Source organism: Pongo pygmaeus, chromosome 4 (assembly GCF_028885625.2).
Source record: "Pongo pygmaeus isolate AG05252 chromosome 4, NHGRI_mPonPyg2-v2.0_pri, whole genome shotgun sequence".
Lineage (NCBI taxonomy): Eukaryota > Metazoa > Chordata > Mammalia > Primates > Hominidae > Pongo > Pongo pygmaeus.
The window spans coordinates 140,389,105-140,402,462 of record NC_072377.2 but is presented as its reverse complement, the minus strand read 5'-3'; the positions used below and the strand labels follow the sequence as shown (position 1 = coordinate 140,402,462).

Below are 13,358 nucleotides of genomic sequence, written 5' to 3'. Positions count from 1 at the left end.
TTGGTTTTCATTGAATTACATGATCATTCCAACCAAAATATCTCACAAAAAAAATCTACCTTTTTGCCTTCTCTTAAAAATCAGGGGATCCAAGCACATCAGGCCACAGGGCAACAGTCAGTTAAAGTGGGGTTGTGGCCACTCCCTTGGACAGGATGTGGGCCCAGCTTGCCACAGTCCCCACCACTCCCAACTGCCTCTCAGACACTGAAGCTTACACATTAGGCTTGAACTACTGCTTTTCTAATAGCAGAATGAGGCAGAAGATAAAATATATTCTGTGTCCAGGTTTCAATCAAATGAGGAAAAATGAAACATAGGTTAGGAAAGCTGTGGTCTCAAGAAAAATGGGAGAGGATTCACTTCCCCAGACACCTCTTCTCACTTATGAAACTACCTTTGCAAAAATTAGATCAGTGAGAAAATTATGGCAGTGGGGGCAACCTAAACTAGCCAATCCCCCTTTTGACTTTATCCTTCAAGCTGCCTTGATTATTTCTTGGCTTAGGCTAAGCTAACTTTGCCAGACATTTAGTTTATACTTTAAATGATAATCGCCCTTCCCTAAAAGTAATGAGAGGTCAACAGGCTAGAGGGAGGAGAGGAGCCTGAATTCTGCTGAGGTATAGACATAAAGGATTGCCAGCCATTATTTAGGAGGTCACAAGATATGCAAACTTCCCCAATTACTCCTGCCGATAACATCACTGCAGGAGTAATTAGTATTGTGAAACCTAAGATTGGCCCTTTGAGGTATCTTTTCAGGCTTTTTGCATGTCTGACACCAGTGGCACCAACTCACCAGCCCTGCTCCCGGACCCACAAACCCTGCTCCTGTGGCCTCACCCAGAAGCAACAATGTGCATAGGAGGACCATTTTCCACACCTCTATGATTGCATGCCAACCAATCAGCAGCAAGCAGCCATTGCCTAGCCATCTCCATCCCTTCCCACAAACTGCCTTTGAAAAAGCCCTAACCTATAAGCCTCCTATGAGATTGATTTGAGGAATAACTCTGTCTCTCACGTGGTATGGCTGGCCTTGTGTCAAATAAACTCTGTATTTACTACAATGCCATGGGAGGTGATATGATTTGGCTGTGACTCTACCCAAATCTCATCTTGAATTGTAATCCCCATGTGTCATGGGAGGGACCTGGTGGGAGGTAATTGAATCATGGGGGTGGGGTCTTTCTCATGCTGTTCTCATGATGGTGAGTAAGTCTCATGAGATCTGATGGTTTTATAAAAGAGAGCCCCCTGGCACACGCTCTCTTGCCTGCTGCCATGTAAGACGTGACTTTGCTACTCCTTCACCTTCTGCCATGTTTGTGAGGCCTCCCCAGCCATGTGGAACTGTGAGTCAATTAAATCAATTTTCTTTATGAATTACCCAGTCTCAGGCATGTCTTTATTAGCAGCAAGAGAATGGACTAATATAGGAGGTTACATGTATGTTAGCTCCCTGTCCTGATGAGTCTCTGAGTTTTCTATCTCTAGCCTAGAGGGTTCCTGAGGAGCAACTGAAAGAAAACCACATTCCTTCTCGTTTTCTGGAGGGATTCCTGGCAGAAAACACTGCCTGGTGACTCTTTGTCAGCCTCCCCTCCCTTCCACAGTAGTTGATCCTGTCCAGCACCTGCTGTCACCAAAGTCCTTCCCCCAAGCAACTGAGGGCAAGGGAGATCAGAGGGGGCAGCCCAATCCCACAGAATTCACACCCATCCCTTGGAACCCACAAGTGGTGCCCATTACTTGGACGTCATTTTGGAAACATGCTCCCAGTTCACTTCTCCCTAAAGTTTGAAGCTATTTCTGTGCATGACAATTTTGTGCAAAGGCCCAGGTGGCCCAATGTTATCAACATTGTCATAACCTCAGCTTCTACAAATCCTGGGGCAAAAGCAGAGATGGCATCAGTGGCTCTGAATCAGACCTCCTCCACCTCCCACTAAGGGAGGGACCTCAGGGTATGAAATCTCTCTGTCCCTCAGTCTCCGCATAGTAAATCCCCAGGAATTGGGTTGTTGTGAAGACTAAACACATGCCAAGCTCCTAGCATAGTGCTTGGCACACAATTAGGGTTCAGTAAACACTGGCCACTCAGCCACTACTGCCAAGACCATTCTTATTCAGCCCAGATCACAGAAACTTGTGGGGGCACGGCAGAGGTGGGTCCTCCAATCTTGGCTTTTACTCTCCCTCCACTCACTTGGTGAACCATCTTTGGCTTTGGCTTTGCTCTTTGTGCTAAGCCCATGAGCCCAGGTTCTAATGGCTCAAAGCTTTGCAGGGTTGAGAAATATTTGCCTGCAGAAACCTCCCATGCCTCTTTCTAAGAGCCTTCTCCATGCTCCCAAAAGGCCCGTCTCCTGGCACACAGGGAAGAACAGAACAAACACATGTTCATTTTCTGTTGCTGCCTCAGGGGTTTATTCAAGAGAACCGGTTTCCTTCTGACACCACAGACGAATAAACAACCTGAGGCGACAGGCCATGGGCAGACTGCCATACAGGAGGCTCAGGGAATCTTACCTATCCTGAGACATGTCAGCGCCTCCCCATGGTGGAGGGACAGGGTCCCTGTGTTCTCACTGCTCAGAGGCTTACCCAAAAGACAGGGCCCTTTAAGGACAAGGTGCCAGGTGGTAAAGGGCCCTCTAAGGCCCTTTAAGGATCCTTTTAAGGACTTCCCTGATGGGAGATCTGAAGGGTCCCAGGTAGGCCATATCCCAGGCTCCCACGCCTAGGTAAGGCAGACCTGAGTGGCCCTCAGCACTACCTGGGCAGGTGCACAGCCCTGACCTCCAGGCTTTCCTCCCAGCCCTTCTCCCACCCTGCTCCCAAGCCCTGCTTGACCCCAGCCTGAAAGCCTATTCTATTTCCCTACCATCATGGTTTGTAGGGACCCAGTTCCTCTCTGGCTCTCAGCTGGATGTGGCACTGTAACAGAGACACGATGCAGTCTTTTGTTCACCAATGCATTCTTAGGCACATAGCCCTGTGCCTGGCACCCAGTAGGTGCATAACTATCATCTTGGAGATAAGTGAACAGAGATGGCAATCATATCTGCCTCATGCTGTCATGGTGGATATTAAAGAAGGTGATGGGTGGACAGTACCTTACGTGGTGTCTGGCACAGAGTGAGCATGTTACATTGGCAGCTGCTAATGGTGGCTGCTCAGCTGCCTAACACTGGCCAGGAGCTGTGCACCTTGCTTGGAGGCCATGCTTGGGTCCAGCCGCTCTCTTGGCTGCCTCCCATTCTTCCTCTAGTCTCCAAATACTTCTAGCCTGGCTTCAGGATCCCCTATCACTCAGGGCCTGGTATGACACCATTCTAGCACACCGTACAGGAAAAGCTGGGGTGGAGGTGGGCAGGACAGAGGATAGAACAAAATGTTGTCAAGAAACCTTCAAATGTCCCAGACCTTCTTAAGGAAAGTATTTCTTGGGAAACACCTCCCTTGGTGTCCCAGCTGGCTAAGGGCCACCAACAGATACTTGCAAACAGATACTCGCAAAGCTACCCCCATTTCCTCCCCTTTCAGGGACAAGGTGCCAGGTGGTAAAGGAGGTGGGTCTGCTTCCAGCAGCCAAAGAGCCTCATTGCTGAGCCTTTTCCAACACCTGAACCCCAAACAGTTTTAAGATGTATGGAGATTTCCTTTTCCCTAAGGCAAGCTTTTCTGAAGCAGTCAGGATAGAGCAAAGAGCCAGCACAGGGGCCTGGATGCCTGGGTTCTCAGCCTGCTCATGACAGCCTTCATTCCTCTACATCTTTGCTTATGCCTCTCGGATGGGACAGATCAGCAAAGTTCAAACATTCCTCAGAGGTGCCACGCTTGGATCAAATTGTATTGTACCAAGACATGACTCGATATGCTGAAGATGAAGGTGAAGATCTGCCAGCCCTGTGTCTCCCTGATGGCCCCATTTGTTTTCCTGCATCTCCCCAAGTGCTGCAGTGGCCATGAGCCTCGGGGCATGTGACACACAGCCTTGGGGCAGCCAGGCCTCAGGCCCTCCATGCGCCCCAGCAAGGAGCAGCAGCACTATGCTTAGAGCATGTGCCGACCCTGTCCTGGGCAGCTCCGGGACTGGGGCAGGGGATGCTAGGCTGGGATGCTCCTGAGTGAGCTGCTGGGGCTCTGGCTGTGATACATGCTGAAACCCAGCCTCCCTGGGCAGAGGGATCACACAGGGGCTACTCAGAAGGCTGCCAGGGAGAGGAGTCTTCTCCACAAGGGCCAAGATCAAGCTGGAGACTGTCAGCCCCACCAGATGTCTGAGGTGACAGGAAAGGACTCTGGGTCCAGTTCTTCCATTACACAGGAAAGGACTATGGGTCTAGCCTTTCCATTACACAGAAAAGGAGCATGAGGCTCAGGAAGGGCAGTATCTAACCTGAGGAGATAGGGAACTGAGTGGTAGAGCTGAAAATCAAAGTACCTCAAGGTACTGAAATTCGTCTCCTACCACTGCAAGCCTATCCTTCCTCCAGAGCCGGCACTCTCTCTGTTCTGCACAGCAAGTGCCTTCCTGTTCTTTCTACCCTCCTTTGGGAAAGCCACTGCCAGGAAAGATGCAGAAAACTCTTTCCCAGCGAGGAGGAATGAGAGATGAGGTTTGTAGTACAGAAATGGCTACATCGCACAAGAACTGAAGCTCTAACAGGAAAGGCAAGGGCTGAAGGACAGGCAAAGGTGGGTAAGGGCAGGAGATGGGTGATCAGGAGCAAGGCCTCGCCTGCTGCACTTCCTGGCATGTGGGCCAGGTGAGGTCAGGACTCTGGGCTTTTGCATGAGACATACATGCGTATGAGTCCCAACTCAGCTGGGGCTAGCTTCGTGGGGATGAAACCAGTGTGTTCACACAAACACCATGCTTGGCTTAATGCTTTGCTGTTGCCATTGTAAAATATGGCATAATTTTTGAACAAGGAGCCTTAGCATTTTGCACTGGGTACTGCAATATTTGCCTTCAGAAACCTCCCATGCCTCACTCTCACTGGTGGTTCTCATTCACCAGTGGCTAATCGTGTGTTCTTGAGTAACTGTCTTAACTGCTGGGAGCCTGTTTTCTCATCTGTAAAATGGAGATAGCAGCATCTGCCTCAAAGAATTGTTGCAAGATGAATTATGAGAACATATGCAAATGTCCTAGTGAGTACCTGGCACATACCAAATACTTAATCAATGACAGTTACTGCTTCAGATTAAATAGTAATAAAACCATAGCTTGTTTTATTGTACTTCATTTCACTTTACAGATATTTCATTTTTTACAAATTGAAGGTCTGTGGTCAGCTTGAGTCCAGCAAGGCTATTGGCACCATTTCTCTAACAGCATGTGCTCACTTTGTAACTCTGTGTCACATTTTCATAATTCTCACAATATTTTCAACCTTGTCATAATCATTATATCTGTTATGATGATCTGTGATCTTTGATGTTACTAATGTCATTGTTTTGGGGTACAACAAGCTGTGTCCATATAAGAGAGTCAGCTTAATCATGGTTGTTCTGACTGCTCCACTGACAAGCCAGCCATTCCCTATCTCTCTCCCTCTCCTCAGGCTGCCCTGTTCCCTGAGACACAACAACATTGAAATTAGGCCAGTCTGTAATTCTACAATGACCTCTAAGTGTTCAAGTGAAAGGAAGACTCATAGATGTCTCACTTTAAATCAAAAGCTAGAGATGATTAAACTTAGTGAGGAAGGCATGTTGAAAGCTGAGACAGGTCAAAAGCTAAGCCTCTTTTGCCCAAGAGTTAGCCAGGTTGTGAATGCAAAGGAAAAATGCTTGAAGAAAATTAAAAGCACTACTCCAATGAACACACAAATAATAAGATAGTGAAATATCCTTATTGCTGGTATGAAGAAAGTTTGAGTAGTCTGGATAGAACATCAAATCAGCCACAACTTTCCCTTAAGCCAAAGCCTAACCCAAATCAAGGGCATAACTCTCCTCAATTCTCTGAAGGTGGAGAGAGGTGAGGAAGCCGCAGAAGAAAAGTTTGAAGCTAGCAGTGGTTTGTTCAAGAGGTTTAAGGAGAGAAGCCATTTCCATAACATAAAAGTGCAAGGTGAAGCAGCAAGTGCTCATGTAGAGGCTACAGCAAGTTATCCAGAAGATACAGCTAAGAGAATTGATGAACGTGACTGTACTCAACAACAGGTTTTCAATGTAGACAAAACAGCCTTCTATTGGAAAAAGATGACTTCAGGACTTTCATAGCTAGAGAGGAGATGCAATGCCTGGCTTCAAAGTTTCAAAGGACAGGCTGACTCTCTTGTTAGGGACTAACGCAGCTGGTGACTTTAAGTTGAACACAGTGCTCACTTACCATTCTAAAAATCCTAGGGCCTTTAAGAATGATAATCAATCTGTTCTGTGTGTTCTAGAAAAGGAACAACAAGGCCAGGATGACAGCACATCTGTTTACAGCATGGTTTCCTGAGTATTTCAGGTCAGCTGTTGAGACCTACTGCTCAGAAAAGAATATTCCTTTCAAAATATTACTGCTCATTGACAATGCATCTGATCACCCAAGAGTTCTGGTGGAGATGCACAAGGTGATGAATGTTGTTTCCAGGCCTGCTAACACAGCATCCATTCAGCAGCCCATGAATCAAGGAGTGATTTTGACTTCCAAGTCTTATTACTTAAGAAGTATATTTCTTAAGGCTATAGTTGCTATAGATACTGATTTTTCTGATGTATTTGAACCAAGCAAATTGAAAAACCTTCTGGAAAAAATTCACCATTCTAGATGCTCTTAAGAGCATTTGGGGTTCATGGGAGGAGGTCAAAATAGCAATGTTAACAGGAGTTTGGAAGTAGTTGACCCCAACCCTCACAGATAATTTCGAGAGCTTCAAGGCTTCCGTGGAGGAAGGAACTGCAGATGTGGTGGAAAAAGCAAGAGAACTAGAATGAGAAGTAGAGGCTGAAGATGGGGCTGAATGGTGCAATCTCATGATAATATTTAACAGATAAAGAGTTACTTCTTATGGATGAGAAAGACAGTTTTTCTTGAGATGAAATCTACTAGTGGTGAAGATTCTGTGAATGTTGTTAAAATGACAACAAAAGATTTAGAATATCCATAAACTTAGCTGATAAAGCAGGGTTTGAGAGGACTGACTCCAATTTTGAAAGAAGTTCTACTGTGGGTAAAATGCCATCAAACAGCATCTCATGCTATAGAGAAAACTTTTGTGAAAGGAAGTCAATGGATGTGGCAAACTTCATTGTTGTCTTATTTTAAGAAATTGCCACAGCCCACCCCGACCTTCAGCAACAACAACCCTGATCAGTCAGCAGCCATCAACATCAAGGCAAGACCCTCCACTGGCAGAAAGGTTACGACTCGCTGAAGACTCAGATAATTGTCAATAATTTTTAGTACTAAAGTATTTTTAAATTAAGGTATATATATATTTAAAACATAATGCCATTGCACACTCAGACTACAGTATAGTTTAAACATAACTTTAAATGCACTGGGAAACCAAAAAGTTCATGTGACTTTTATTGTGATATTTGCTTTATTGCAGTGGTCTGGAATCGAACCCATGTCTCCGAGGTATGCCTGTAATTAAGGACTACTAGGTGACAAGGTAGATGCCTTGCTCAATAAAAGGATTTTAACAACTATGTCCCAGATCCCACAAACCAGGAAAGGGCTACAAGTCCCAGACACCAGTCTCTGCTCCCCTGGCCTCTTACCGTCCCGAAACGGTTGTGTCTGCATCTGCAACCGGATCTTGATGAGGTCCACGGGTCCTCCCAGCCCGACAGAGACCACGCCGGCCACCATGCTGGCCAGAAGCAGGTCTGACAGCGTGCGGGGAGGACTGGCCTCTGGCTCTCCGCAGCGGTGCTGGCTGAGGAACCGCTGCGTGTTACTGAAGACCCCAAACACCACGGAGTTGTAGACGGCAATGCTGGCGAGGGGGAAGGACATGCCTTTGAAGAAGCCGAACACCTGCAGTGAAAACCAGAAGGAAGAGGCGTGAGGACCCGGGGCTGCCGTCGCAGAGCCTGCAGGCTGACGGGGTACTCCACCGGACACATCTGCCCATGTGTCCATGAAGAGAGGGGAAGAGGGTGCTGATGCGACAGGAGGTAGGGGGTGGGGAACCACTCAGGGGCAGGCATTCTTGCTTTGAGGACAGCCCGGCGTCTGCAGGCCGCTGTTTCCTGTGGGTGGTGTCCTGGCCCGGAACCCACACATGCCACGCATGCGCCGGGAGGGGCAGTGATCTTGGGCTGGAAAGAAGTGAGGCTGTGGCCAAGGGGGATCCTGCGGAGATCTTAGGAGCAGTGGGCTGGGGCCAAGCACCACACGCCCCTACCTCATATACCACAACAAAAACATTCTCCAGGCACTGGCCAAGGGCCAGGCCCTGGGGAGCAACCATAAGGAAGAAACAACCTCCGCCCTCACTGAGCTCATAGTCTGGGGAAAGTGAGGTGCGGAACAGACAAATGGACAGGCAGTTACAACATAGGCAGTCTACTAAGCCTGTGGTGTAAGACGGGGGTTCCCTAGACCCCCGAGGGGTGCCTGGGCCAGCCTGTAGATGAGTGCCCATGAGCATGGGTGTCTTCTGACAGAAGTGGCTGAAGGGGCCACATAAGGACACAGGATGCGCACACACAGGCTGCAGGAGGCTGAGGAGGGGGTGCTGCAGGCTGGGTTCAGTCCCTTCCACATGGCATTCTTGATGAACACCACAGATGTGCTGAGGAAAACCGGAAAATTCCACAGGCCCTTGGAGGAGTCAGGGCAGCACATGCGTGCCAAATCAAATGTGAGAAAGTACTGGGAAGCTATTGTGCAGACTCCAGGCTGTGCACAAACCCACTAGTCCTCACTGCGCACACTGTACCCTGGCTGCCAGAGGCAGGATTCCTCACACAAACCTGCACACGCACACACACGTGCATATATACTCACGTATGCGCACACACACACACGTGAACACACCCTGCTTCATGCTCTTCTTCCATCACAAGATCCTTCAGATAACTTGGGATGTGGCTTAGCCATGGGCTGCTATGTCTCAGAGAAACCGCCCGCAGTCCCCACCAAAACCCTGGAGCTGGGACACAGGCTGGCAGACACTGTCAGGAACATGTGCCAAAAGGAGAATCAACAGCCGCTTTCAGGGGACTGTGGACTCCCACAGCATCACCCGGGAACACCAAGTGGTAGGCTTGCAGTGCTCGCCCCAATTTCAAAGCAGCCAATCAAGGGAGTTACACCACCACCCTGACGGCAAGACACACTTCATCCGTGGGGAAACTCTAGGGGCCTGCAGGAGGCTTCCGAGCCCCAGGGCACTTGTTAGGATGGAGTCCGGTGGAGACAATGGCTACAATGGGACCACATTTCCAGTGACTCAGGGAAAAGTCAGAGGGCTGCGACAGGGTTCCACCTAATGGTTTCTTTAAATCACATCATTTCATTCAAAATTTTAAAATTTATTCTAAATTCCACAAAGAGGGGCCTCAGAAAGTTTTCCTGAAGCACATGCCGATTCTCAAGAAGGGAGCCTGATGCATCTTCTACAAAGCATCATTCAGTTTTCCCTTTGGAAAAGGAACACCTCAGGTCACATGGTCTAAAGTGACCTGGGCGCAGGTAAACTCTGGTGTCTAGGCTCAGACACATCTGGCTCCCGCCGGGCCAGATAAAGGGAGGTCTATCAGCACACAGTTTGCCAGTCACTCATTCCTTTGTGAAAAACTGAGCAATCACCTTGTTTCTGCAGGAATTTTCCACACTGCAGCTCCAGATTCTTCAGGATTTCTCCACAGAGGTTACACAAAACTGGAGTTTTTCCTCATTTATGCTGTGGTAGTGGCAGGGGTGAGTTTAGGTAACACATAATATTTGAGGTGTGGTGTGAGATGAAGTAGGGAAAATCAAGCTGAGTGTGAAGAGCAGGATGAGAGGCCCCCACCTGCATACTGATGTGGGGCTGTGGCCCTGGTCCTCAGCCCATGGGGGCCCAGGCAGGCATCACTCTACCCGCCCAAGGGGCACTTACGCTCTCCCTCCTGTACACCATGCGGATGCAGCTGAGGGTGTTTCCGTAGCCAACGCCAGCCTGCAGGCGAGTCTGTGGAGAGAGGCAAGGGCATGGGTCAGCTCAGAGATCATTCATAGCCCCACTGCTCCAAAGATGCCCAGAGGGAAAGGCCCTGCTCATAGTGACCCCGCCAGCAAAGGGTCTGGGTTTCAGTCCTGGCCAGGCTGGTGCTCTGTCTCCAGCTTGCACTGCCTCCCTCTAATGTCCCATTCAGACTCACTCAATGCAGAGAAGCCTGCTTTGCTGAGAGAATGGCAAAGGCCAGCTATTTGTGCCGAATGATTATATGATCCCCGCCTCTTGAGTACAAAAACCTAAACTGGGACTCTAACCTATCTGCTGTCTGTTGCTCCACCCTCCAAAATATCCTTGGGGGAGACCTGCTCTTCTTGTCCCTAGAACCACCACCCTAGGCCTCACCCCTCATCCTCACTAGAAACATGGCCTGAAGCCCTCCCTGGTCTCCTGCTTCTCCCTCACTTCCTCCATTTCTCTTTACACAACAGGCAGACTGATCATTTTCAAAGGTCAATGAAGCCTCCAGTAGCCTCCCATCAAATGTAGAATAAATTCCGCACTCTCCCTGAGCCTGGGAGGCACTTGTCTCTCACCCCATATGCCATCTCCTTTCCCCGGGCCCTGCATGAGCTGCATGTTCCCAGACCCTAGAGCAGCAATTCTTTCCTGCCTCCAGCCAGCTGCCCCTGCTGTTCCCCACTTCTGGAAGCCTCTTCCTCTAGCTCCTGCTCATCTTTTAGGTCTGAGTCGAAATGTCGCAGTGGCCCTATGTGTTTGATTATATAGAGTTTATGTTGGATTGCCCAACTAGGGTAGGACCACCTGTGTTACTTTCCTTTCATCCCCAGAGCTGGGCACAACCCTGGCACAGTGGCCCCTTTGCACTGACTGAACAAGGACTGTATGGCTAATGTGTGGTGGCCTCTCATGGAAGCTGGCTTTGGTGACCAGGGGCAGCAGCTGACAGGCATAGAAGGTCTGAGTAAGCCCTCTGAAGAGTACCCCTGCCCTAGCCTTAGAGGGTTCCACTTCTTTTGAGATGTGCAGCCTATAATTCTCCATCAAAACACTTTGTCAGCACGCACAGCATGTCATGCCTGTGCATGAAGGAGCCATGAGACCACCGAAGAGGAGATACTGGCCCATCCCCATGGAACCCAGTGTGCAGTGAGGGGCTGAGACCCAGAAAAGCAGGCTAGCTCTTCACACGAACTGCCTGAGATCAGCTCTGTATACAAGTGGAGGAGGCCCTGGAAGAGTACATATAGTTAAAATGGTGATCTCAGAGGTGAAGATCACAGGCAATGTTTTCCTGCATGGGACTTTTCTGCATTTTCCAACTTTCCTACAATAAGCAGATGTTACTTTCATTATTTTTAGTTTATGTAGTTTAAAACTAATGTAAAGTACACAACTCATATGGAAATAAATTCTCTCAAAAACAACAACAACGACAACAACAAATTAATGTCACATGTAAGGCTAAAGCCTCATTGGACCCACCTTCGCTCTCACCCTACTCCTCTCCTGAGTTTATGACCATGGCTAATAACGTAGCCAAGACTTTGAGAAGCATCCATTTGAATAGTTTTATAAACATATGTAGCCATAGGAAAAATATAGGAAATAGTATCACCTTGTTCATAATTATTACTTTCATAATCAGAGAAGTGTGTTTATTGACTCACTCAACCAATATTTGTTCGGGGCCTATTTTATTGGAGGCACTATTCCAATCTCAGGGAATTCAGCAGTAAAGAAACCAGAGTCTCCCTTCATGGAACTTACAACCTGGTGGAGTCAGGAAAGATGGTCAATAAAAAATAATTCCCAAGTAAGTATATATTTTAGATGAAGACAAGTACTATGGAGGAAAATAAACCAAGGATAGGAAGAGCTGGGTGATAAGAAGGAAAAGGTAATTTTAAATTTGGTGGGGGAGATTCCCTGGAAGATGCAGCAAGATTAGAACTGGACCTTCAAGGTCTTCTTGTTAAGCAGAACCACAGAGGCCTACCTCGGAGTGGGATGTCCACAACCAGGACAATGACTTGGGCCAGGTGGTGGAGGGGTGCAGTTCTCTCTTTGTGCCCCATGTAAGGCTGTCATGAGGTCCAACACTCTCCCAGGGCTGTCCCTGGAAAGTGAATCCACAGAATGGCTGACTGCCACCCACCCCCTGCAACAAGTAATCAAGTTCCTGCTAAGAAAATTGAGTGGTTGAGTCACTCAAGCCAATGATACATGAAGGAACTCAACCTGAGAGCCAAACCTGGATCACAGAATAATTTCAAAGCAAAGGTCTGTCAGGCATGCTGAGCACTCGGGTAGGCTGGCACTGAGGCCAGCAGAAAAGCCCAAGTCTCTAGGGCCCCCAGTGATAGCAGGAGAAGGCATTTATTACGCACCAACTGCATACTGACCATCATATAAAACTGACCTCACTAAATCCCACAGATGGTCTAAGGCACAGATACTGGTTCCATCTTACAGATGAACACAACTGACTACTTATATTAGTTTCCTGTTGCTGCTGTAACAAATTACCCCAAACTTCATGGCTTAAAACAGCATGAATGCATTATCTCACCGTTCTAAGACCAGAAATCTGAAATGAGTCTCAGTGGGCTAAGATCAGTGTGCTGGCAAGGCAGCACTCCCTCGGGAGGCTCTTGAGGAGAATCTGTTTTCTTGTCTCCCCCAGCTTTTGGGGTTCACCCTCTTTCCCGGAGCCCCAGCATCACAGCTCCTCTTCTCTCCCTGCTTCTGTTGTCACATTGTTTTCTTCCTTTTCTGTAGGAAGAAATCTAAATCTCCCTCCACCTCTCTCTTATAAGGACTCTTGTAATTACATTTAAGAACCTTCCTGATAATCCAGGATCATCTTCCCATCTCAAGATCCTTAACATAATCTACCTGCGAAGTTTTCTTCTGCCATATAAGATGACATTCACAGGTTCCATAGATGAGGACACAGGCATGTCTTGAGGACCATTATTCAGTCAACCACACTGCCTCACATGGTTTCCCCAGGAACCTGGCCCCCTCGTTTGGTTCATCCCCAAGGCCTTTCACTCCACAGGACCCCAGAGGCTGCTATTCCCAGCAACCTCTAGCCTACTCAGACCAAAACAAGTCCAGTCCAAGCTCTTGACCAGGTGTTACTGCCCTGAGGGCTGGGTTCTCTGACCTATACATAGTGTTAGGTATATAATAGGTACTCAATGAACA

At 48.1% G+C, this 13,358-nt stretch overlaps 1 protein-coding gene across 2 annotated transcripts in view; it reads right to left on the bottom strand.

Annotated features, from left to right (window-relative positions):
* The window catches only part of SLC25A48 (solute carrier family 25 member 48), a 48,570-nt gene that overhangs the window by 22,657 nt on the left and 12,555 nt on the right, over positions 1-13,358 (bottom strand). For both annotated transcript variants that reach the window (XM_063665217.1, XM_054488397.2), the window contains exons 3-4: positions 10,068-10,139; positions 7,738-7,996 (exon numbers count right to left, since the gene is read on the bottom strand). In XM_063665217.1, the coding sequence (XP_063521287.1) occupies positions 7,738-7,996; positions 10,068-10,139 (331 nt within the window). The remainder of the gene's footprint in view (positions 1-7,737; positions 7,997-10,067; positions 10,140-13,358) is intronic.